The sequence below is a fragment of the Balaenoptera physalus genome, assembly GCF_965194825.1.
Source record: "Balaenoptera physalus genome assembly, chromosome: 8".
Lineage (NCBI taxonomy): Eukaryota > Metazoa > Chordata > Mammalia > Artiodactyla > Balaenopteridae > Balaenoptera > Balaenoptera physalus.
Window position 1 is genome coordinate 47,110,449 of NC_138887.1, and position 26,699 is coordinate 47,137,147.

General features: G+C 40.3%; 1 protein-coding gene across 8 annotated transcripts in view; it reads left to right on the forward strand.

The window, feature by feature from the left end:
• The first annotated feature begins 3,969 nt into the window (after positions 1–3,969).
• CROT (carnitine O-octanoyltransferase) overlaps positions 3,970–26,699 on the forward strand; it is a 104,288-nt gene continuing 81,558 nt past the window's right edge. For 5 of the 8 annotated variants that reach the window (XM_082472500.1, XM_082472497.1, XM_082472502.1 and 2 more), the window contains exons 1-7: positions 3,970–4,403; positions 4,655–4,744; positions 7,324–7,459; positions 10,702–10,826; positions 12,279–12,460; positions 12,632–12,756; positions 21,469–21,577. In XM_082472500.1, coding sequence (XP_082328626.1) covers positions 7,345–7,459; positions 10,702–10,826; positions 12,279–12,460; positions 12,632–12,756; positions 21,469–21,577 — 656 coding nt within the window. In that variant the 5' untranslated portion in view covers positions 3,970–4,403; positions 4,655–4,744; positions 7,324–7,344. The remainder of the gene's footprint in view (positions 4,404–4,654; positions 4,745–7,323; positions 7,460–10,701; positions 10,827–12,278; positions 12,461–12,631; positions 12,757–21,468; positions 21,578–26,699) is intronic. The other 3 variants (XM_082472501.1, XM_082472495.1, XM_082472496.1) reach the window with 3 other exon arrangements.

The window sequence follows — 26,699 nt, forward strand, 5'->3', positions numbered from 1 at the left end:
TGGTCCAGGAAGATCCCACGTGCCATGGAGCAACTAAGCCCGTGCACCACAACTACTGAGCCTCCACTCTAGAGGCTGGGAGCCACAACTACTGAGCCTGTGTGCCGCAACTACTGAAGCCCATGCACCTAGAGCCCCTGCTCCTCAACAAGAGAAGCCACCGCAATGAGAAGCCCGTGCACCACAGCAAAGAATAGCCCCTGCTCGTCACAACTAGAGAAAGCCTGCGAGCAGCAACGAAGACCCAACATAGCCAAAAATAAATAAATAAAATAAATTCATTAAAAAAAAAATTCTAAAATAAAAGTTCTAAAATTAGCTTATGGTGATTGCATAACCATGTGAATATAGTAAAAGCCAGTGATTTATACACTTTAAATGGGGGAACTTTATGGTATGTAAATTATATCTTGACAAAGCTGTTAATTCATGTTCTGTTTAGTAATACAGAATTTTTCTGAGATATAAAGACATAATAGTTATCTTAACTCTTCCCTAGGATTTCGGTGGTGAATTTTTTTTTTTAATTAATTAATTTATTTATTTATGGCTGTGTTGGGTCTTCATTTCTGTGCGAGGGCTTTCTCTAGTTGTGGCAAGCGGGGGCCACTCTTCATCGCGGTGCGCGGGCCTCTCACTGTCGTGGCCTCTCTTGTTGCGGAGCACAGGCTCCAGACGCGCAGGCTCAGTAATTGTGGCTCACGGGCCCAGTTGCTCTGCGGCATGTGGGATCTTCCCAGACCAGGGCTCGAACCCGTGTCCCCTGCATTGGCAGGCAGATTCTCAACCACTGCGCCACCAGGGAAGCCCGGTAAATTTTTATATACAGTAAATATCACTAAAGGCAAGTCCAAACCACTGCCTAGTACTAAGAAGAGGCCCTTTGTATGCTCATCTGCTGTTGGTGGTGGAGTTCTCGGCATCCAGTATATTTTAATTTGCTGTTAGCTGCTTTGTGAAGTGACTACCTGTCTACTGCCCCCATCCCCTCATTAAAAATAAGAAAATATCACAGAATTATTTCTTCAATATGTTCATTTTATACATTGGGATGAAAGTAGATTAAAGATCTGTCTCATAGATTAGAGCTATTTATACTACAACTCATTACTTCTTAGAGCCACAAGTCTTAGCAGTAAACTAGCTATGCAGATCAAAATGTAAATTCCTGGTTTTTTAATACTTTTTATGGTGGAACTAATCCAGACTTGTCTATAAGATTTTGTCTATAGACTTGTCTACAAAGAGCTTTTTCTATTTGTGGTAGACTGAGAAAGAGCTACATAGGATTAAAAATGAAAGATCTCATGGGAGTAAAAATGAAAGATCTTTTATGGCAACTTAAAAACCTTATTATCACCACTGGTAATACTTACAAGTTTTTCTCTAGAAAAATATTTTGACTCAACAATCAATTTTTAATCTTGGGACAACTTCTTGTTATCAATATATGTCATGTGCCTCCTCACTAGCCACTATCACCCACTCCACTCTAAGAGATGAAAACTAGTTCAAATTTAACCTGAACAGAACATAATTTGGAATCTGCCAATAAAACACATATTATGTATTTTGAAGAAAAATCATTTTAAAATATATGCTTTGGGGGATTATTAGTACCTCTGCTTATCAGTATATTTCCTGTTTTATAATTTTTCAATTTTCTTAATTCTTGTACTTTTTAAAAAAAATTAATTAATTAAAAAAAATTAATTAATTTATTTTTGGCTGAGTTGGGTCTTCGTTGCGGTGTGCGGACTTCTCATCTTGGTGGCTTCTCTTGTTGTGGAGCACGGGCTCTAGGCGTGCGGGCTTCAGTAGCTGTGGCTCACGAGCTCTAGAGTGCAGGCTCAGTAATTGTGGCTCACGGGCCCAGTTGCTCTGCGGCATGTGGGATCTTCCCAGACCAGGGCTCGAACCCTTGTCCCCTGCATTGGCAGGTGGATTCTTAACCACTGCACCACCAGGGAAGCCCTTATTCGTATATTTTTAAACATCATCTTTTCTCCCCCTGCATACCCAAGTCTCTGTTCCACTCCTTTTCACTCAGTACCACAGGTTTTTCTCTTTCTAAGAATCCAGGAATCTTTACAGAAATATCTTGTTTCCCTTTAAATAAACATTAAGACTAGGAGAGAGGCAGTGAAGCTAAGTGACCCTAAATCACCCACAGTCATTAAACATGCATAAACTTTAAGAGGTGCCAAAATTCTCTAGGAAGGAAAAAAAAAATACAGTGAAGGTTTTTTGACTATTTTTAAAATTCTGTTTAAGAATACTATCTTGTAAGCCAATTTGAACATTATCCAGAACACAGAACTTAAATACTATGAGAGAAAAGTTCTTTACCGCACCTGCAGAAATTACTACTACAACTTTACAATCCCTTATCTGAAAACTTTTTTGGCCTGATGTTTCAGAATTCAGAACTTTTATCAGAGAAGTGTGTCTGCCACATATTAAGTAACATCTCCAGCAAGTGCGGAAGTTACACTGTAACCAAACTCATTAATATTTCTGTAGAGAACTTATGAGTATTCACACCAAATGAATATTCAGTTATACATAGCCTCAGTTCCCTTCTGGTCAGATTTTACTATTAAGGGACTTAGGAAAGACAGATAAAGGACCTGTAATGACACGTTAATTTGGAATCCAGTTATTTATATTTGGTATTCAGTTCAGAGCCACTGTAAAGTATTTGTCTTTTCTTCCACAAAAATGAAAGTGTATTTAAAATGAAAAATGAAAAATGAAAAATGAAACAGTAGGGGCTTCCCTGGTGGCACAGTGGTTGAGAGTCTGCCTGCCAGTGCAGGGGACACGGGTTCGAGCCCTGGTCTGGGAGGATCCCACATGCTGCGGAGCAACTAGGCCCGTGAGCCACAACTACTGAGCCTGCGCGTCTGGAGCCTGTGCTCCGCAACGAGAGGCCACGACAGCGAAAGGCCCGCGCACCGCGATGAAGAGTGGCCCCCGCTTGCCACAGCTAGAGAAAGCCCTCGCACAGAAACGAAGACCCAACACAGCCAAAAATTAAAAAAAAAAAAATTTAATTAATAAAAAAAGGAAAAAAAAATGAAACACATTTCAGGAGGTAAATGTAAAAATGATTTGCCTGTGAAACTAAGTTAACTATATTATGATCTTCCTCTAGAACTTGCCTATTTCCCTCTGGTTAAAAACTTCATTTCTTGGTGTGATAGTAAAAGACATCAGGTCAACCTCAAGCTTGCAGTGTGAGTCCTGGGGGCTTCGAGGACCTTCGGCAGCATGAAGACCTGTGGAAAGGTAGGGACGCCCCGACGGAGCAGAGCGCTGCAGCCTCTCTACGCTGGGCAAATTTCAGCCCCGGTGGATGAAGGAAAAGAGAGGTCAAGTAGGGATTTATGTGGTTACTGTTCTCTTCCTAGGACACGGAGTGAAAAATAGGATTCCTTTTTAAGGCGCTGGTATATATTCTTACTTGGGGGTTACAAAAAGCGTCACACTGGGAACGGGGTAAGAGCGGCTGGTAAGCCATAGGTGGGGCTAGAAGAGAACAGGGCAGTTGGGTGAAAATGGGCCATCTGTTCCTACATCCGTTCCAGAGGGTTAGGTAACTGCGTGAGCGGAGCACGGCCCTTAGCGCTCTCCGTGTCCCTGGCAATGCGCTGAGCTCCACCGGCAGCAAGCAGTTGACTGCTGCCGGGCTGGGTTTGGACCGTGTCTCTCGTCCGCCCCGCCGAGCCTTTCCTAGGCCCGCAGCCTTGACCCCTAACCCCGACAGAGGACGGGAGGCGGAGCTAGGTCGCACCAGAGCGCAGGCCCGGCCCGCCACCCCCGCCTTCAAGCACGCGGGGGGGTGGGGGGGAGGAACCGTCGCGGCTTCCCAGCCAATCCCCGTTCCCCGGTGCCCGGGGGGCGGGACCCTAGCGGGTCTCCGTCCAATTGCCGCTCCGGGGCGGCCTCAGGGAAGCGGGCCTGCGCAGCTGAGCGCTGCGGCGGCGTTTATCAACCGCTGTGGGTCGGGAGTGGTCGGCCCGCGGAGTAGAGCTCCCTCCCTCCCTTCTTCTTCCCTCCCTCCCCGGCTAACCCTCGAGGGGTGGGGAAAAGTTAAGGCGTTAGAACAGCGTTAAGTAGTGGAGAGCGTCAGAGGTGTCAGGACTGGCGGGGGTGGTATCAGGCATCTCGCTTGCCGGGGTCTGAGAGGTATCCTTGAGGCTGGGCCGCTAGGCTGGTCCGTCGTGGTGCTTGGTTGAATTTCTCTCACCTGGTGGCTTCTGGAGCATGCTGAGCTGCCTTTGCGTTAGTGGGAGGAGTCTCCGACCTCGTCGCCCTCTACCCCTCTTGTCTCTAGAGCCGAGCTTTGAACTTGCAGCCCTACGACAAAGCGCCGGCACCAGATACCCGGGCACGGGGAGGTACATCGTTTCTGGGGACTGTCTCATGGAAGGGAGTGTAGTTGTCCTAGTAGTTAACCTAGTTAATAGTGTAGTAATTTTTATCCAGCTTTCTGGCAGCTGGACTGTTTGCGTGTGTTTGCTGTGATTGCCAAAAGTTTGAGGCTTGGGGCCTCCAACCCCTAAGTTGTTTGTCTTCCACCTTCTTTTACTAGTTTCTGTTAATTTTTTACCCCTGCAATTGTTAAACTTGTTTTTCTTCCTGCCCACAGTCACCAGCCCAGTTCAAATCTCTGTGATTCCAAAATAGATTTGTTGCAACACGCTCTTGGAAGTCGTAAACAATTGATCTTGGTGTACCGGTATGTGATAATCTATTTTACTTGTTTCTGTTTCTTGTTTACCTGATTCTGTTTTCTACTTTGAGTTTACATCTTATTGCTCCCAGGAGGCCCACTGTAATTAAATCCAGCGTCATCATTTTCTTAATGCATTTGTAGGTTAGTTTAGAATTGTATTATTTAATCTTTGTGATTGAGAGTTCAAAACAATCCTCCATGAAAGAATCTGATAATTCCTGTTTTTACTGTGTACCTTTTGGTGAGTTAAGACTGTAGTGAGTATGGTACTGGTAGTCGTGGTCTCAGATTCCTAGAGTCTAGTGAGTGGCAGGGATGTATACAGAGAATAGCTTATTTTTTCTATATATGTGTGTTAGTTTCCTATTGCTACCATAACAATTTATCACAAACCTAACAGTTAAAAAAACACAAACTTATTAACTAGCAGCTCTGTAGATGGGAGGTCTCTGTAGGTGTAGCTGGGTACGCTGCTTCGGATCTCACAAAGCTGAAATAAAAGTTATGTTGGTCTGGGCTTTCTGAGGGAGAATCCATCTCCAGGCTCATTGAAGTTGTTGGCAGAATTAATTTCCATGCAGTTGTAGGAGCGAGGTTCCAGTTTCCTCACTGGCTGTCAGCTGGGGCCTCTCTCAGTTCCACAAGACCACCTGCATTTTCAAAGCCAGATAGCACCTCCAATCCTTTTCATGTTTTTAATCTCCCTGACTAGTCTTCTGACTCCTCCTGGAGAAAGCTTTCTGCTCCAGAGGGCTCAAATGATTAGATTAGGTCCACCTGGATAACCTCCCTACTTCAAGTAAGGTCAATTGTGCAATAACACCATTACAGTCAAGGAAGTGATAATCTCATATTCACAGGTTCTGCGTATTAGAGGGGGCAGAATCATGGGAGCAGCTCATAGAAATTCTACCTAGCCTGATATGGTTGTCTCAAAACTAGATTATTTTTACAGTGCAGTTTTGCAGATATTAAAAAACAAAACCAAAACCCTAACAACAACTCTGTCTGATTATTTGAGCATCCTCTCTACAGATGAAGAAATTCAGGTAAAGTTATTTGTGCAGGGGCATATGGCTAGAAAATGGCGAGTTGGTATTTGGACCCAGATCTACATTTCTATTCGATCTAAAGGCATGTTTACGGATGGTGAAAGTGAAGTGCTTCTTCCTGTTTAGAAAGGAAGAAGCAGAGAAATTGAGATCTTTGTTGTACCTCATTTTTGGGGTTATCTTTTTATATTAGTGGTGTAGGCTAAGCTCTTCTCCCCTAACAAAGAAAGCCAAACTACAATGGCATTAATAAAAGATTTTTTTTTTTTGATATATCTAGAAGAAGGAGTCCAGGGCTAGTAGGAAGATTCTGACAGCCTCAGTACATGGCTCCTGTAAATGGGTCCAAAATGCTGTTCCAGTTGGGACTTTCCTGATAGGCAGTGAGGAGGAGAGAAATCACAGGAGAACACCTGTAGTTCCTTACAGGGGAATGATCTGGAGGCAACATATACGTCGCAAAGCCATACTGAGCTCCAAGGGAGAGTAGGAAAGATACAGCTATATGGCTGTCTACCCAGCTGAAACTCAGGATTCTGTTAAGAAAGAAGGGGGAAAGTTATATTGGCTGAAAACAGTCTCTGCCACACCATTGTTTTTTATAATGTTTTATTCTGTAACTTTCTGAGTTGAATATTTTATTTGGCTTTGCTATTAGTTTTAACAAGTAGTATTTGAAAGGACAGGAAATTCTTATTCAATATTAATGTTTCTTCATTTCTCAACTGCTATTTTAATATATAATTTATAAAGGCTTCTTTGAGGAATCTCTTTATTCACATTTTGTATTACTTTGATTTTTCTGAAAATTAATACATCTGTGGAAAATGTACAAGATTGCTTTGGGATACTTGAGATCATTCTGTATAGGCCTCACACCACTGCAGGATTAGGTTACAGCAGCCTGTTATATGATTTATGTACTCTGTAACATTTTGTAACTCTATAGTTGGATGACTCTTCCACAACTTTTCGTATTTTCCTCTTAAAAGTTCTTTCTCTCAGCCCATTATCCTTTTCTACACATCTGAATTCTACCTACCCATTTAGACCTACTGTAAGTCCCCTCACCCACTATCATGTAGCCTTTGTATGGGAGGAAGATTGTGGTCAAACAGATCTGGATTTGAGTTGTTCGTTTGACCTTAGGCAATTTACTAAATCTCTCTGAGTTTTGACTTCTTATGTAAAATGGCAGTGAACACCACCTTTCAGAGATAGTATGAATATGAGAGAGATAACACATTTTCTATAACACTTATTGCAGTACTTGGCAAATAGTAGGTGCTCAATAAATGATAATTATACTGGTCTCACTGATCACTCCTTGACCTCTAGCACTTTTGACTCTACACTTTTTTTTTTTTTAATTGGTTTTCTCTCTCTGACAAGTTCATGAATTCCTAAGGACTAGGACCAAGTCCTAGATATACTGTGGTCACTAAATAGTGATGTAGTGAGTTGACACTAGCATCTAAAAGAATATTTATGAAATTGAATTGTGAGGTGAGGGCTTTTTTTTTCCTTTAGTGTTCCTATTGTGATCGCATCATGGAAAATCAGTTGGCTAAATCAGCTGAAGAAAGAACATTTCAGTACCAGGATTCTCTTCCATCACTGCCTGTTCCTTCACTTGAAGAATCATTAAAGAAATACCTTGAATCAGGTATGTTTGTAATCTTTTAGCATATATTAATATTGCTAGCAACTTAGAAAACTGCGAAATTATTAGAAGTTGATGAGGGTCTAATTGCTTTTTCCTCTAGGCTTATGATAATTAAAATTATCCTTAAAATGTCCAAAACATTTCTGTCTTTCTCTCTCACGTTAATTTTTCCATAGTTTAAAAAGCCAGGTAGTACCTTTAGGCTTACAATAAGAAGTAGTAGTCCTCTGCCTCATTTCCCCCACTGCCAATCCCATGCCCTTAGGCAAGCATTTTCAAATATTTTATCTGCTTCTTGTGTTTACCTCCAGATTTAAACTAACATTCTTATACTACTATTTCTTGGATTTTTTTTTTTTAGTCGTAGATGTTATATATTAGTTCCTAAAAAGATGTAGATTTAGCTGTCCTACACCCCCTAACCTCCACCTTCGCTTCCCAACGTTTATGCAGTCTAACATATCCACATTTTCCCTCTCATTTTCTCAGTGTAGTTGTAAGAAATCACCATTTGCAGTTAAATTAGTGTTCACCTGATTTAAATCAGTATTTACCTGAATTGATTTACCTGACCATTGAGGGTTTGTGGTTATGCAGTTATTCACAAGAGACCCATTCAGTGTACAGTACTTTGATTACCTTTTTGCTGCATTTTTGGGTTTTTCCTCATTTTTCATTTGCTTAGTATGCTTTGTATCCACAACTAATTCACTCCCAAATACTTCACTACACCTAAAATCCCTGAATCCATTTAAATACATATGATAGTCCGTCAGTTTTATTTCTTCTTGGAGACATCCCTCCTGGGGCCCCCTACCTTCTTGTTCCAATCAGTGTTCACTTTTCTCAAGCTGGCTGGACAACGCTTACCGTGGGGCTCTCCCGTAGCCATCATCCTGGCTGTTCTCTTCACCTTTGTCTCCTGTGTTGTATTCCATGGTTCCTGGGTTCTGTCTTTCTCTTTTATTCCCTTATTTTGGTGAAGTAAATCTTCAGTAGCTATTTGAGAAAGGGTGTCTGGGAGGAAAAGAATGTTATGACCTAAAAATGTATTTATGCTACTCATACTTGACTGTTTGGCTGAGTATAGAATTCTGGGTTGGAAATGGCTTTTTCGTAAGTTTTGAAGGCACTGTTCGTTTGCTCCTCTTGAGAAATCTGATGCCATTCTGGTATTTGATCCTATAATGTGACCTGTTGTTTTTCACTCCCTGGATGTGTTTGGAAACCTTTTCTTTATCCCTATTATTCTGAGTATCTCAGTGATGTCCCATGGTATGTAGGTTTTGTCATTTATTTCTCTGAACACTCAGTGGGTCCCTTCCATGTAAAAAATCATGTTCTTCAGTGGTAGGAAATTTTTAAAATTTCATTTCCTTTATAGTTTTCTCCTCCCTTCTTTTCTCTTTCTGAGAGCAACTCCTATTACTTGGATCTGGGTCCTTCTGGGCGAAGCTTTTAATTAAAAAATTGTTTTCCTTTCATTTTTAGTACCTGTCCCTTTTTGGTCCATTTACTGTTTGATATCATTAGTCCTTTTTTGGTTTGTTCTGCTCTCTGACTGTTATGTTAGAGGCTTTCCTCAAATATCTGGCAATCCTTAGTCATTCATATTTGAGTCAGACCCTGAGAAGCTGACTGGGAGCTCCGTGTGCGTGGGTAGACCTTGGCGACAAGTGGGCCTTATAATGAGCCTTGAAGGGTAATAGGGCAGAGATCTAGCAGTTCCATTGGGACATATCCAAATACCAGTACTCCTTTCTCATGGACTGATTGATAGCTTCCCCAAAGAAGAATTCTCTCATCTTTTGTTGCGAAGGCATAAGCCTGACTGCTAGTATTTTGGGAGCTGAGTGGAGAGGGGCGCAGGAGGGCTCATTGTTCTGGTGTGCACTTTCATTGTAATCCCTCTTTTTAAAATATGAGCTAGAATCCATGTATTCTGCTTGTTTGGTACAACTTCTCCTAAGAGTAAACCTTCAGATTTCTAGTGCCATTGGGAAGGAGTTGCCTGGCTTTCTAGAATGGAGAAGATCTACAGGGACGTATGTGGATGGGGTGGTTGTCTGCTGCTTTTACCGACGTTGAAGCAGTTGTCCTTTTTTCAGCCTCACTTTGTTCCTTGCCTTTAGAAGTCCATGTGTCTTGAATTCTTGAACTTTCCTGGGGTTCTGCTGCAGGAGTTAGCTTGCTTGTTGGTTTGCACCTAACCCTCCCGTCTCCCACTACATTCCACTTTCCAGGCTGTCGATGCTTTCTCCATTCTGCGGTCAGTCACCATTTTCCTACGTGTTTTTTAATTTGTAAAATGTTAACTTGTCTGCTGTCCTCTCTTCTTTCATTGTCTATGTCCTTATGAATTTATGCCTTTTTAATTACTCTCATTTTAGTGAGTTTCTAGAAGTGAAGATAAATTTATGACTTTAGTTCCCTTTGTTTAATTGGAAGCCCTCTGATTTTTTTTTTTTAATTCTTTTTTCGCACCTACTTTCATCTTGGAATTCTAGTTTCTTTTTTAAAAAATTCACTGATTATTCACTTGTGCTCTCTGAATGCAGCTATTTAAATTACTTTAAGAGAAGACTTTGAAGTGACAAAAATAAAACAAAAGGAAGATATTAATGTCCCTTGATTTCTAATTTACTTTCATCTATAGCTTAATTTTCAGAACACCTGGTTTTCATGGACTAGGTATAATTCCTAAGTATACCCCTGTATACTTTGTGTGTGTGTGTGTGTGTGTGTGTGTGTGTGTGTGTCTGTCTCTGAGGGAAATCGTTATTGGCCAGAAGGGACCCTACACTGCTCTGGGAAGGCTTTACACTGAAATTTACATACATATTGCACTTACATTCATAATGTTTAAGCCTCTGCTTCAACATTAATGGAAAGAAGCTTTAATTTCTCTCAGTCATGGCTAAACAGGATTTACTTTCCTATTGGACTACTAGCTAGATGATAGTCCTGTATGTCATTTTAACTATCATTGTCCAGAATGATTTTTAAATAATTTTGGGGGAAGTAGTTATCAGACTACATAGTATTCACTGTTTTATTTTTTCCAGTATTTTGCATTATTGCTTTTCAGCCATTTTCATGTTGTAAACTCGATTATAATTTAGTGGACTGCTCTAATAAGTGTTTTATATAACTGAGTCAAGATTTGTGTAAGTAATAATAACTGAGGTGAGTTTGTGGTACTTGATATCTGAGTACTTTAATGCATATTTTTTTCTTTATAGTAAAGCCATTTGCAAATGAAGAAGAATATAAGAAAACTGAAGCAATTGTCCAAAAATTTCAAAATGGTATTGGAGAAAAATTGCAGCAGAAATTACTTGAAAGGGCAAAAGAAAAAAGAAATTGGGTATTTATGTTATTGTACTTAGAATTAGAATATTGATACTTAATGAAAAATCAAAGTGTATCTGGCTTTCTTTTTAAAATTATTCCTGTACTGTAAAATCCTTACCATTATTGTTGTCTTTATCATCATCCAAAAGAATGAGTGAATTGTTTAACTCTGGGGAGTTGTAAGTGTTGTGTGTGGGCTCCTGTCCTATTGGGGAACTTGTTAAAATGCAGAGTTCCTGGGACCAGTGATTGTGGTTCAGTATCTCTGGAATGGGGGCCCAGAAATCCTTATTTTAACAACTACTCCATGTGGTTCTGATGCAGGTCATCTGTAGACCATGCTTGAGAAAAACATTTTGCCCAGATAATCAAAGTCCCACAGCACTAAAATACACATCACATTGGTGGCATACAAATATTTAAACAGTACATGGGAGAAAAGGGCCATTACAAAAGTGGAGTGGAGAATGGTTATGAGTATTCTGTGTTTCAGTTAGGTAGATTGAGGAGACAGTGGTTTAATAATTACTGAGGATCTCAGTAATTTGCCACAAGGAATCTTCTTTGACTTTTTCGTCTTAACTACTCTGCTTCTGTAGTACAAACCAGAGCATGAGTTTTCATAATTTAAGATATTGCCTTAATCTAGAAATAATGATTGTAACTGTCATTTAGTTTTAGAAATAAAAAGCAAGTTGATCTTCTCATTGTCCTTTGATACCTATGATGGAATAATAAAATTTTATACCTCAAGATTCCTTTTTTCTCAATCTTGAGCCTTGAGTGACTTTAATTAGGGTAAAGGTAAAGAAGTTGTTGTTCTGCCTGTATCCTTTTCACTTATATCTTTTTCCAAATGACTGATTATAGTTTATAACATCAAATTCTTCAAAAAGAGCTCCAGGTAATTTGATGAGATCCACTTACTTATACATGAAATTCAGCTGAATGTTGTGAAAGAGGGACACATAGAAAGTGGTGTCAGTGAAAAATCCAAATTAGTTTTAAGCCTACTGAAAAGTTTTCATATTTCTATGAAGAAGGAAATAGGAAAATTATAAGTGCCTTAATAATTGTTATAATTGAGGATTTGTTGAATATCTGTTGTACCCCAGGTACTCTGAGAAAACACACCTAGAGTACTTTGTTGGGTACTCTTGGTACTCTGAGTACTTGGTGATTTCAGTATGATCGGTCTGAAGGTGTTTGTTTCAGTGCTTTCTTGTTTCACGTTTTTGATAATGTAGTTGAACTGAATAGTACTTAATTCAGATCCCATAATTCTGAAAGAAAGAAATGATCACAGTACCGTTTTTTAATATCTGTGATGATTTAAAACGAAACATGTTTTTAAGTGTTGAAGACTAATTAAAGAAAAAAGGACAAATAGAGCTTTTTTCCCCCCAGCAGTTACACACTGAAGTATTATCAGTAGCATTAGGCTGACGTTCTTAATTTCTTTTAGCTGGAAGACTGGTGGCTGAATGTTGCCTACCTGGATGTTCGTATACCATCACAACTGCATGTCAACTTTGGGGGTCCTGCAAGCCATATCGAACACTACTGGCCTCCAAAGGAAGGCACGCAATTGGAAAGAGGAAGTATAAGTCTTTGGCATATCTTGAACTACTGGCAGCTATTAAGAAAGTAAGGATAGTTATGTCAATTTGGTTACGTATTTACCCAAGGTCTCAGGTCGCACAATGTTGAGAAGCTTAATTTACTCGTTTGGGGATGAATACTATAGGTGTGACTGTTTGCTTTATAAATTTTATAATGATTTCTTGGTCAATATACTTTTTTGGTTTGTTTTAATAGAGAAAAATTGCCTGTTCATAAAGTTGGAAATACTCCTCTAGATATGAATCAATTCCGAATGCTGTTTGCCACCTGCAAGGTTCCAGGAATTACTAGAGATTCACTTATTAATTATTTTAGGACTGGTAAGTAGAAAACAAACACATGTGCTTTTTCTGGTAAAAGCATTGGGATTTGGGTAGTTTTGCTGCAGTTTCTTCTGTGATGCTGTGGAACATACTTTTTTTTTTTGGCTGCTCCGCATGCCTTGCGAGATATTAGTTCCCTGATCAGGGATAGAACCTGGGCCCACAGCAGTGAAAGTGCCGCGTCCTAACCACTGGACCACCAGGGAATTCCCATGACACTGTGGAACATACTTTTTTTTTTGGCTGCTCCGCGTGCCTTGCGAGATACTAGTTCCCTAATCAGGGATAGAACCTGGGCCCACAGCAGTGAAAGTGCCGCGTCCTAACCACTGGACCACCAGGGAATTCCCGTGACACTGTGGAACATACTTTTTTTTTTTTTAATTTGGAACATACTGTTTTGAAAAATATTTCTTACTCGATTTTGACTAATCAGAAGCTTTTTATGAACCTTTTCTTTCAGTCATAGTGATTAGCTGGAAGTAATTTTTGGGAATGGATTTTTTTTTTTAAACCAATCATTTTAGGGATTCTTTTTTTATATAAATTAATTAATTAATTTATTTATTTTTGGCTGTGTTGGGTCTTCGTTTCTGTGCGAGAACTTTCTCCAGTTGCGGCGAGTGGGGGCCACTCTTCATCGTGGTACGCGGGCCTCTCACTGTCGCGGCCTCTCCCGTTGCGGAGCACAGGCTCCAGATGCGCAGGCTCAGTAGTTGTGGCTCATGGGCTTAGTTGCTCCGCGGCATGTGGGATCTTCCCAGACCAGGGCTCGAACCCGTGTCCCCTGCATTGGCAGGCAGATTCTCAACCACTGCGCCACCAGGGAAGCCCGGGAATGGATTTTTTGAAACTGTCTTACATGGTTCTGTACAAACCTGTTGCTTATGTTGCATCATTTGAGAGTTTAAATTTTAGTTAAAGAGTAGAATTGTGAATCCGTTTTAGGAGATCTGGAGCATATGATCTGGATCCTTCTCTTTCTACCCTCATTTCTTACCTGAATTCTCTTTTTGAGTGTTTGTATGTGCTCATCATGTCCCATTTGTCTTTGTGAGTATGCTTTCCTCCCCTCAACCCACCCCTCTTCCTCGTATGAGGTAAGAGCCTGGTACCAATCTTCTTGAAGGCACATGAGTTCAGATTGACTCATCAGAGTTTTTGTTTTTACAGTTAGTTTAATGGCACTTTCTGCTTGGTGTCCTAGCATATCTTCAAAGGGAAAATTCTGTTGTAGTAACTGCTGGTTTCCAGTTACTTCAGGAATTTTTCTTATAAATTTAATAACATAGTTTATATTACTGCAGAATGTCATTATGAATGGGTATTTTTCTTATATAAAATTTTATTTAAAAGTAAAATTTCAATACCCAATTTTGCTTATAGTGTGAGAAGTATAAGTTTACTTTCATGTAGAACTCAACTTCTTGCATGTAAAACTCTGTAGGAGCTTGAGATATTTAATGTCCTTAAGCCCAGACACATTTACCTTGATGTTGCAAGAGAAAGAATTAAAAGAAAGAATTAGGAACCTGGTTATTTATGGCATAAAGTTGAACGTCCTAATGTGAATTGAAAAGATGAACAGGAGAAAATTGATAGGAGAATAGCAGTAGCAAAGAGAAATAATATGCATATTAGTTAAGAACTATTATCAATAGACCTGGTTTTGAATTCAATCTTTTATTGCTTAGTAGGTATGTCTGTAGATAAGGTAAGTTCTTTAAGTTACAGTGCATAAGGTGGGGATTCATTAATTTAGTAATGTACTTTTTTTTTTTTTATAAATTTATTTATTTATTTTTGGCTGTGTTGGGTCTTCGTTTCTGTGCGAGGGCTTTCACTAGTTGCAGCGAGTGGAGGCCACTCTTCATCGCGGTGCGCGGGCCTCTCACTGTCGTGGCCTCTCGTTGCAGAGCACAGGCTCCAGACGCACAGGCTCAGTAGTTGTGGCTCATGGGCTCAGTTGCTCTGCGGCATGTGGGATCTTCCCAGACCAGGGCTCGAACCTGTGTCCCCTGCATTGGCAGGCAGATTCTCAACCACTTTGCCACCAGGGAAGCCCAGTAATGTACTTCTTGATACAGTGGTTTAAGCTGTCATGGTTAGTATGTTCTTGAACTTACAGTTAGGTGAAGAGGTGCAAATAGGGATAAAGCTGAGGGAATCAGTAAACATGAAAAAATATAGAGTTTGTGACACATGCTATATAGAGAATTCAAATCACATGAGTAACTGGGTGGCTGTTTTAGATTAGGTAGTCAGGGAAGACCTCACTGAGGATCTGAATAATAAGATGATCTGGCACAGTTTCTTTGCTTTTCATTTTTGTTTTCGTTTAGTTCAGCTTGGTGGTGGTGGTAGAGGTAGAGGTGGTGGTGGTGGTGGTGGTGTGTGTGTGTGTGTGTAGGGGGGAATCTTCTGGGCATGAATAAACTTGGCATGTTCAAAGGGCAATGGCGATGGAGCAGAGTAGGCAAGAAGGAGGGGGCGGATTGTAAAGATGTAAAAGAGTCTGGATCATATAGTACTTTGTAAGCCAACTAAGGTTTTTTGGCTTTTATTTAAAATGTGATTAGATACTGTTAGTGGGTTTTGACAAAGAGAGTGATGTGAACAGTTTATGTTTTAAATAAGATCATTCTGCCTGCTGTTTGAAGAATAAATTTTTAGGAGAGAGACATGTAGCAGCAGGGAGATGAATTAGAAGCTTGTTTTAGTAGTCTCAGTGAGCCATAATAATGACTTGTCCTAGGGTGGTAGCATGGAGGTGGTGAATAGTTACTAGATTCTGGAGATATTTTGGATATGGAGTAAGCAGAATTATTCATAGACTGGTTGTGAGATGTGAGAGAAAAAGAGTAATCAGAGATGACCTCAAGTTATTGGGCTTGAGAAGCTAACGGGGTAGATAGGTGTGTTGGTTCATGAGGTGGGAAAAATTGGGAGGAAATATTTAGGGAAGAAAATAAAGAGTTCCCTAGACTGCATTGAATTTAAGGTGCCTTTTAGACATCTAAGTGGAAATGTAAATCGGCAGTTGGGTACAGAGTTTGGGGTACTGGGGAGAATTCAGGACTGCAGATAAAGATTTAGGAGTCATCATTAGCAGGCACAGAAATCATTTCTACCCCCATAAAAATAGGTAAGATTACTTTTGGAATACATATAGCTGAAGATGATCAGGGGGACCAGTACTGATACTTACCATGGTCAAATATAGTATTTGGTGGTCAGAGAAGGAGGAACCAGCAAAAGAGACCAAAGCAGGAAGAAAACAAGAACAGTGGTCTCCCAGAAGCCACGAGAAAGAAGTGTTTTACCTCATGCTCCCATGAGGTCAAATGAGGTAGAAATTGAAAGTGACCATTGGATTTGTCAGAGTGATTTGGACAGAGGCTGCCCCAGACAAGAGCAGTGTTAGTGGAAATTGGGGAACGGAGCTCAGTTGGAGGAGATGAAAGCAAACTGAAGAAGTGGTGGCAGCATTTGGAAATAATTCTTGCAAAAAAGGTTGGGATGTGCAGTGGGAGATTTTGTGTGTGTGTGTGTGTGTGTGTGTGTGTGTGTGTGTGTGTGTGTGTATGTGTTATTTTTTTTAAAAAGATGGGTGATACATCATAGGAATGACATAGGAGAGAAGGAAAAATTATCTTGCAGGGGAAAGGATAAAGAACCAAAGACATTGAGACTATAAGAGCAGAAATGGTGGAAGCACTGGTCTTTGGCAGGAGCAAGGATGAGAGGCAATGCAGGAAGTGTGCGTCTAGAGGCACACAGATGGGCCGATCTTGCTGTCGGAACATGAGGTGGCTCCATGTACTGCTTGTGTTTTTCTTGGTGAAATAAGAACTGAGGTGGGGGTGGAATATTTGAGGAAAAAAGGAGATGGTTTGAAATGGTCATTTTGGAAAGTGGGAAAAGCAAACGTTCTGTGGAAACATAGGGTAGCTAAATAGTGTTGAGATGTGTTTTTATGAATTTAAAGTTAGACTATATGGTGTGTTGTGTTTTTTCCTTCAGCAACGGGCAGGTGCAGGGGAAGAGGGAGTTAGGATTTGTGCAAGGGAGAAATTATAATGTTGGCTCTAGAATCTATCCTGGGTAAGGAGAAAAGTGAAGAAATTATGTGTGTTGAGGGGGACGGCAGCATGCAGGCTGCTGCAGATAAGAGGCTAGTCTCAATAAGCAGGCAAGTTAGACCTAGTTTTGTTTTTTGTTGTTGTTGTTGTTGTTTTTGACCTTAAGAGACCATTAAGACTAGTTCAGTTTTGCTTTTCATCCTGTGCACCTCATTTTGCCCAAGAAGTTCAGACTTCGAATGTCATCTCTTGTCATCTAGATTCATGGATTTGTGCATAGCCTAATTTGACTCAAGTTCCCCACTGCTGGGACCCACCCTCCACTCCTTCCCCAAACCCTTCTGCTGTACTTGATGGAGCTCATGGTCAGCAAAATCCATTATATCCTCCACCGTTTCTCTGAACGTTCCCCTTTCCTTCTGAAAGGTGCTGTTCATGAAACCTGGTTATTTTTTTACACTGCTTTTCCTGTAACCATCTCAAATGGGGATTTTGTTTTTCTCTTACACTTTGGTACTGGAGGGCAAGTAGGAGATGTTGGTGTTTTCTTTATTTCCTATTGCCCTTTCCACTTTTTCTTTTCCCTTGCAATTTGAGCTCTTGAAAAAACAAAAATGCTAACAAGTTATGTCACCCCTGCTTGTCATTGTCATAGTGACTTCCCTTTTGATCACTTTCCTTCATTCATTGATTGCTTTAGCACCAGTCTCACTGTCTTTCTCTCCATTACTACCTCAGTCACATTCTTGCTGGCTTCAGCCTCCATTTGTGGATGACCCGTGGCTTCTCCTTCCTTCCTCTCCTTCCTCTCCTTCCTCTCCTTCCTCTCCTTCCTCTCCTTCCTCTCCAAGCAGCAGCCCACTCCCATGGCCCAGCCATAGACCTTGTTATAATCAAAAACTCTCACCTCTAACAGTGTGGCTGTAGGCATCTCACTCTGACCTCCACCTTCTCTTCACAACTCACTTCCTTTCGGTCCACCTCAGCCATTTCTTTGACCACATCTTGACTTAAAATTCACTTACTCTGCAGTTCTTCACTGTTTCATTTCTCCCTCCCTGCGGCCACATCTTCACATCTTTCTGTGGTTCTTTACTGTCACCACTCCTTACGTATACATTCAAACTTTTGCTCACCTGCTCCCTCCCCACTCCACCCCCGCCTCAACACTTTAAATTTCAGTCTTCTGTCTTTCTTCCACATATTAAAGACACCTACCCTAGCAATTTACTTGGCCAAAGGAAACCACAAAACATCACTTAACTTTTCTCAGTCAAACCTCAAGTGGACGCAGAGCACTACCTTGCTGTATTCTTTTGTCAAGCTATTCTCTCACTTCCGGAGAAGACTGTTTCACACCCTTCTCCTTCTTTATTCCCAGCTAATGAACTCTCTTATTTCTCAACAAATGTAAAGCAATGTTTCTCTCACCAAAGTTGCCAACCTATCTGGTAGGCAGAATAATGACCCCCAAATATGTCCACTTCCTAATCCTTGGAACCTACTGAATGTGTTACCTTAAATGGTAAAGGGGAATTAGGTTGCAGATAAAATTAAGTTTGCTAATCAATTGACCTTGAGATATGGAGATTATCCTGGATTATTCAGGTGGGCCCAGAGTAATCATAAGAATTCTTACAAGTGAAGAAAGAGGCAGAGGAGAGAACCAAAGGGATGGAAGCATGAGAAAGTCATGATCCTCTCTTGATGACTCTAAAGATGGAGGAATGGAGGGAATTCCCTGGCGGTCCAGTGGTTAGGACTCAGCACTTTCACTGCCAGGGTCCAGGTTTGATCCCTGATCGGGGAACTAAAACCCTGTAAGCTGCGTGGGGCAGCCAAAAAAAAAAAAAAAAAAAAATGGAGGAATGGGGCCCTGAGCCAAGGAATGTGGGCAGCCTCTAGAGGCTGAAAAAGCAAAGGAAACAGATTCTCCCCTAGAGCCTCCAGAAGGAACACAGACTTGCTGACACCCTCATTTTAACCCAGTGAGACACATTTCAGACTTCGGTCCCCAGACCTGTAAGACAATAAATTTGTGTTGTTAGTGGTGATTTACCACAGCAGTCATAGAAACATTAATTCAAATATTGGCCCATTCTGTAACCTCCTTGCAATACACTACTGCACATTCATATACTTTGTCTTCTCTTTTTAAGAGTGTGGAACTGTTCTGACTCCTAAGGATAACCCTTCTGTAAGGTGCCCTGGGCTGCACCACCTCTTGTTTAATCAAGGACCTTGCTTCTGCGTTATCCTTTCTCTCTGTGCTGCATTAACAGTTTTCCCTCTTTAGCGGGTTGTACCAATTTGTAATATTTCCCTTCTTAAAAAGAAAAAATTGACCTCTTGCTTCCTTCAAGTGTCACACCCCAGTCAAAGCCACCATCAACTCTCATTTAGGTGGTTCTCACCTGGACCACTTCAGTTACCTCCTAACTGATCTTGCTGTATATTTTCTTCTCTCTTATAATCTCTTCTCCATATGGCAGTTAGAGTGCCCTTTGTAAAGTATTACTTAGGTGACATTATTACTGTCCTGCTTAAAACCTTCCATTGGCTTCTTTTCCGTCATACTTTAAATTGAAAGCCCTTTCTAAGGCCAATATGGTCTGGCCCCAATTTTTTCTACCATTCTACCCATTTCTCTCTGCTGCAGCTGCACTGACCTTGTCTCCCTTTAAGCAGACCAGCTCATTTTTGTCCTAATCCTTTGTACTTGCTGTTCCCTCTACCTGGAACTCTCTTCCTGCAGGTATTTCTGTATTCACACCTTTGCTTCATTTTGTTCTCTGCTCAAATATCCCCGCTTATGCTCATCCTGTTGTAGCACCCTTCTGTCGTCCTCTTCCCAAATATTTATTGATTAACTTGGCATCAGGTTTATTTTATTTTTTCTTTTGCAGCCTGAAATTTTAGGTAATAGAGGACAGCAATAAAAGGTAGTGGTGGTAAATGTAAAAGGGTATAGAGGTTTTTGAAGGGGAAGAAAGAAGAAATGGTTTGGAAATAGCCATGAGGGACAAAGGAAATACATACCTCACCTACAAGGACTTGAGGAAATAGGATGTAAGAGAAAAAATAATAGTGCCATCAGGAAATGGCTCTTCCTCTTAGCTGATGAATAGATTTCATTAGATAATCTGTGTAAAACATTTAGCACAGTTCCTTGTATGTAATGTCAACCAATAAATTTACTTCCAGTGGCAGTATATGTCTTTCCTAACTTTCTTCCTCTTCTTTCTTTTTTGAGAGGGAAGGAGCAGAGATCTTATAGGAGGACCCTTGTCAAAGGGACTAGTACTTGAAAAATGGGGCTAAATCAGAATAGTCTGAGATTTACAAATCTCAAAAATAAATAGTTCTTGGGGAATTAAGATGTGCCAAATGAGTCATAGAATCAATTATCAGTGGCTTACCGGGTGTCATCAGAGCCTTAAGTAATGCTACAGATTGGGCAAAATGCTTTCTCCTTGCCACCCAGGCATACAGTGTCCTTATTCTACTGAAAACTATTTTATTGAGAAATCATAGCTAGATACTATTGCAGTTAAATTATGTGATGATCAATAACATTAAAATAATCCCCAAGCAGGAAAGGAGTAAAGACGCAGACGTAGAGAATGGACTTGAGGCCACAGGGAGGGGCAAGGGTAAGCTGGGATGAAGTGAGAGAATGGCATGCACTTATATATACTACCAAATGTAAAATAGATACCTAGTGGGAAGCAGCTGCATAGCACAGGGAGATCAGCTCAGTGCTTTGTGACCACCTAGAGGGGTTGGATAGGGAGGGTGGGAGGGAGACGCAAGAGGGAGGAGCTATGGGGATATATGTATATATATAGCTGATTCACTTTGTTATAAAGCAGAAACTAACACACCATTTTAAAGCAATTATACTCCAATAAAGATGTCAAAAAAAAAAAAAGAAGGGCTTCCCTGGTGGCGCAGTGGTTGAGAATCTGCCTGCCAATGCAGGGGACACGGGTTCGAGCCCTGGTCAGGGAAGATCCCACATGCTGTGGAGCAACTGGGCCCGTGAGCCACAACTACTGAGCCAGCGCGTCTGGAGCCTGTGCTCCGCAACAAGAGAGGCCACGATAGTGAGAGGCCCGCGCACCGTGATGAAGAGTGGACCCCGCTTGCCGCAACTAGAGAAAGCCCTCACACAGAAACGAAGACCCAACACAGCCAAAAATAAATAAATAAATAAATTTAAAAAAAAAAAAAAAAAAAAGAAAAACCCCAAAAGAAACTTAACTCAAATAGCTCTCCTCCAGGCTTTCTCTGCGACCCTTTTCTCTTCCCATCCTATCCATAAATAAAACTAGAAAGCCCTGCAATAGTATGGAATTTATATGATTCTTAAGGTGTACAAATATTTGAAACTTTCGTGGATTTCTAGATGTTTTACATGGACGGGTTTCAAGAACATGTATTTATGACATAATAACTGAAATTTTATCACCTTATTAAAGTGTTTTTATTCATGTGACATATTTGATGAATATATGATAGATAAAATATTGGAGGAATTTTTTTTTCTGTTGGATATAAATATGCAGCTTTACTCTTGCTTAACTTTGAGAGATTTGAGTCTTCTGTTTTCTTTTTCTTTTTCCAGAGAGTGAAGGGCATTGCCCAAGTCACGTTGCAGTGATGTGTCGAGGCCGAGTTTTTGTGTTCGATGTAATGCATGAAGGATGTTTGATGACCCCACCAGAGATTCTCAGGTTTTCACACTACTTTCTTTTTTTTTTTTTAATCTATATATATTTTTTAATTTATTTAATTTATTTATTTTTGGCTGCTTCGGGTCTTAGTTGCGGCAGACAGGATCTTCATTGCAGCATGCAGGATCTTTCGTTGTGGCGTGCGGGCTTCTCTCTAGTTGTGGCACGCGGGCTCCAGAGTACGTGGGCTCAGTAGTTGCGGTGTGCAGGCTTAGTTGCCCCGTGGCATGTGGGATCTTAGTTCCCGGACTAGGGATCGAATCCGCGTCCCCTGCGTTGGAAGGCGGATTCTCAGCCACTGGACCACCAGGGCAGTCCCTCATCCCTCAGACTACATTCTTTTTTTATTTTATTTATTTATTTATTTTTAATTTTTGTCTGTGTCTGGTCTTAGTTGCGGCACGTGGGATCTTCGTTGCGGTGCATGAGCTTCTCTCTAGTTGTGGCACAGGGGCTTCTCTCTAGTTGTGGTGTGTGGGTTTTCTCTCTCTAGTTGTGGCGCCTGGGCTCCAGAGCATGTGGGCTCTGTAGTTTGTGGCATGCGGGCTCTCTAGTTGCAGCGCGCGGGCTCAGTAGTTGCCCCGTGGCATGGGGGCTCTTAGTTCCGCCCAGGCATCAAATCTGCGTCCCCTGCATTGGAAGGCGGATTCTTTATCACTGGACCACCAGGGAAGTCCCTCAGACTGCTTTCTTGAGTCTCATTAGGTCTTAAGCTTTTGCTTGAGTTAAAAAATAAATGTTCAAAATTACCTTTTTAAAAGGTGACGGTAAGGTGAGAAATTAGAATTTTATGTATGCTAATTTTTAAAAATATTTTTATTTTATTTTTAATTTAAATTAACTTTAAATTTTACTAGATGTATATGAATATATTCTCCTTGGAGAAAAGATAAACATTACAAATATTACTCATCCCATTCCCTATCCCCAAATTAATCTGCCCTTCCAGATCTGTTGCAGTGGATTTATATGCACATACAGATTTTAAAAAAAGAACAAATATGTATATTTTATATGCAGTATATATTACATATATACATATGTACATACATACATATTACATATATACAAATAGTATGTACATATAATAGTGTATACATAGAGAGTATTATTTTGTATGTTTTTTGTTTTTTCTTTAATAGATTTATTTATTTATTTTTGTCTGCGTTGGGTCTTCGTTGCTGCGCGTGGGCTTTTCTCTAGTTGTGGCGAGCCGGGGCTACTCTTTGTTGTGGTGCGCAGGCTTCTCTTTGTGGTGGCTTCTCTTGTTGCGGAGCACAGGCTTGAGGCGTGCGGGCTTCAGTAGTTGTGGCACACGGGCTCGGTAGTTGTGGCTCCCGGGCTCTAGAGCGCGGGCTCAGTAGTTGTGGCGCACTGGCTTAGTTGCTCTGCGGCATGTGGGATCTTCCAGGACCAGGGCTCAAACCCGTGTCCCCTGCATTGGCAGGCGGATTCTTAACCACTGCACCACCAGGGAAGTCCTGGGTATAGTTGTTTTACAATGTTGTGTTAGTTTCTACTGTACAACGAAGTGAAGTTCCCTGTGCTATACAGCAGGTTCTCATTAGTTACCTATTTTATACATATTAGTGTATATATGTCAATCCGAATCTCCCAATTCATCCCATCCCTCCTTCCCCCCTTGGTGTCTATACGTTTGTTCTCTACATCTGTGTCTCTATTTCTGCCCTGCAAACCGGTTCATCTGTATCATTTTTCTAGATTCCACATACACGCGTTAATATACGATATTTGTTTTTCTCTTTCTGACTTAATTCACTCTTTATGACACTTCCTAGGTCCATCCACGTCTCTACAAATGACCCATTTTTGTTCCTTTTTATGGCTGAGTAATAGTCCATTGTATATTTGTACCACATCTTCTTTATCCATTCATCTGTTGATGGACATTTAGGTTGCTTCCATGACCTGGTTATTGTAAATAGTGCTGCATATGTTTATATTTTTAAAGTTAGTATTATGGAAAATTTCCATATGTAGCAGGAATTATATAATGAAGCTCCTCCATGTACTCACACCCAGCTTCAACAGTTATTAACTCCTAACTTCAACAATTATAAATTCATAGCCTCATTTCAACTATACCTCCTGTGCCCCTCCCGTCACTCCCCCATGGATTATTTTAAAGAAAATCTCAGACGTAATATCCTTTCACTATAAATAGTATGATTCTCTAAGATATAAGAAGTCTTAAAAACATAAATATACATTACCATTATCACACCTAATGACTTGCTTATTCTAAAAATTATCAAGGATTCTTTAATATGTTAATATATCAGTACAATCAGTTCAAATTTTCTAGATTGTCTTCTAAATGTTGAATTGTATGAAGGTATATATATTTTAAATTATTTTTATTGAGTATTACAAACATGTACACAAGCACATACAGAAGTACATAGCTAATTACTCATGCAGCCACCACGCAGGTCAAGATACGGAACGTTTCCATTACTTCAGAAATCCCCCTTACACCACTTCCCAGTTACTGGGCTTTTGTTCCTTCTCAAGGATAATCACTTAGCTTGCTTGCAATTTTTATTAGTACAAAAAATGCTGCTGTGAAAATTCCTGTACAAGTCTTTGATGTATACATGCATGCACTTCTGTCTGAACACACTCAGGAGAGGACTTGGGGAGTCATAGTGTATGTGTATGTTCAACCTCAGTGGTTGTGCCAGCTTTCCAAAGTAGTTGTGCTAATAAGCACTTGAACTAGTGTGTTCAACACTAGGAGTGTTGTAGGGGTTCCTTATACATTCTGGATATGAGCTTTTCATGGGTTTCAAAGTGTCTTTTTTTTTCTTAAGAATTTCACATTTATTTATTTATTGATTTATTTTTGGCTGTGTTGGGTCTTCGTTTCTGTGCGAGGGCTTTCCCTAGTTGTGGCAAGTGGGGGCCACTCTTCATCGCGGTGCGCGGGCCTCTCACTATCGCGGCCTCTCTTGTTGCGGAGCACAGGCTCCAGACGCGCAGGCTCAGTAGTTGTGGCTCATGGGCCCAGTTGCTCCGCGGCATGTGGGATCTTCCCAGACCAGGGCTCGAACCCGTGTGCCCTGCATTGGCAGGCAGATTCTCAACCACTGCGCCACCAGGGAAGCCCCAAAGTGTCTTTTTCATCAACAGAAGCTCTTCGTTTGAATGTAGTCTAATTTATCAATCTTTTACCATACGGGTTGTACATTTTGTGTACTGTTTAAAATTTTTTTTTTCCTAACCCAGTGTTAGGAAGATATTTTCTTTTTTTAAAAATTAATTAATTAATTTATTTTTGGCTGCATTGGGTCTTCGTTGCTGCATGTAGGCTTTCTCTAGTTGCAGCGAGCGGAGGCTACTCTTCATTGCGGTGCGTGGGCTTCTCATTGCGGTGGCTTCTCTTGTTGCAGAGCATAGGCTCTAGGCGCACAGGCTTCAGTAGTTGTGGTGTGTGGGCTCAGTAGTTGTGGCATGTGGGCTCAGTAGTTGTGGCTCGCAAGCTCAGTAGTTGTGGCACATGGGCTTAGTTGCTCCATGGCATGTGGGATCTTCCTGGACCAGGGATTGAACCTGTGTCCCCTGCATTGGCAGGTAGATTCTTAGCCACTGTGCCACCAGGGAAGTCCCTTGCCTATTTTTCTTCGTTTTTTAAAGATAGAAAAAAAGAAATAACACTTTATTTCCAGATAATTAAAGAATCTAAAATGATCTGTAGAATTAGAATTAATAAGTGACTTTAGCAAGCTGGATATGAGGTCTTCATATAAAAATTAATATTTCTATATACTAGCAATTAGTAAAAGAAAATTTAAGATAGAATTTACGAAACATCTTTTTTTTCACACACACACACACACACACACACACACACACACACACACACACACTGTATTTTATTTTTACAGGAGATAAGTAAACTGACACCAAGCATTGTAATGGATGACCACAACAAAAGCAACAATGATTGCAATTACCAAACACGAAACACACTTATACTATGTCATAATATTGACATTCAGTCCAGTAATTCTCCATTGTAACAGCTCCTTTACTTTGCAGTGAAAATTGATTTGTATATTTTTTGCCTCTGAGTCCTTGTGGGATTTTTTTCTATTTTTTATTCAAACAAAGTCACAAAAATTATAATCATCCTCATCATTTCACTCACTCCCATGTAATTAATTTTTTTTTTCATCTTGATCTTTTGTTAGCACTTTTATGAATTCATCAGTTTTCCATTAGAGTTCTGAAAATGCCTATTCATTCACTTCAGCAGTATAGTCAGTTACCAGAAACCTGTACTTGTCAGAGTCTTTTCCATGAATTCCTTGAGGATGAAACGCTTTTATAGGAACATTTTTGCAAAAGCATCAGAGTACACCCAGAACTGTCTGTAAATGACAAAAGACTTAAAAATGACCATGGTTAAAGATTTGATGAAAGTTGATAATAATGCAATTGACAAGGAAATTTAGTTATTTCTGAGATATACATTTTAAAGTAATAACTAGAATTATGACTTATAACATTATAGCAGAACATATAAGATTTTTAGAAATTTCATGTAATGTCTGAAACATTTATATTAACATATTTCCATACAAATAACCCAAAGAAAGTTTAGTATTAGTTGTTTTTTTTGTTTGTTTTTTTTATACTGCAGGTTCTTATTAGGCATCAGTTTTATACACATCAGTGTATACATGTCAATCCCAATCGCCCAGTTCAGCACATCACCATCTCCACACCCCCGTGGCTTTCCCCCCTTGGTGTCCATACGTTTGTTCTCTACATCTGTGTCTCAACTTCTGCCCTGCAAACCGGTTCATCTGTACCATTTTTCTAGGTTCCACATACATGGGTTAATATACGATATTTGTTTTTCTCTTTCTGACTTACTTCACTCTGTATAACAGTCTCTAGATCCATCCACGTCTCAACAAATGACTCAATTTCGTTCCTTTTTATCGCTGAGTAATATTCCACTGTATATATATATATACCACAACTTCTTTATCCATTCGTCTGTCGATGGGCATTTAGGTTGCTTCCATGACCTGGCTATTGTAGATAGTGCTGCAGTGAACATTGGAGTGCATGTGTCTTTTTGAATTATGGT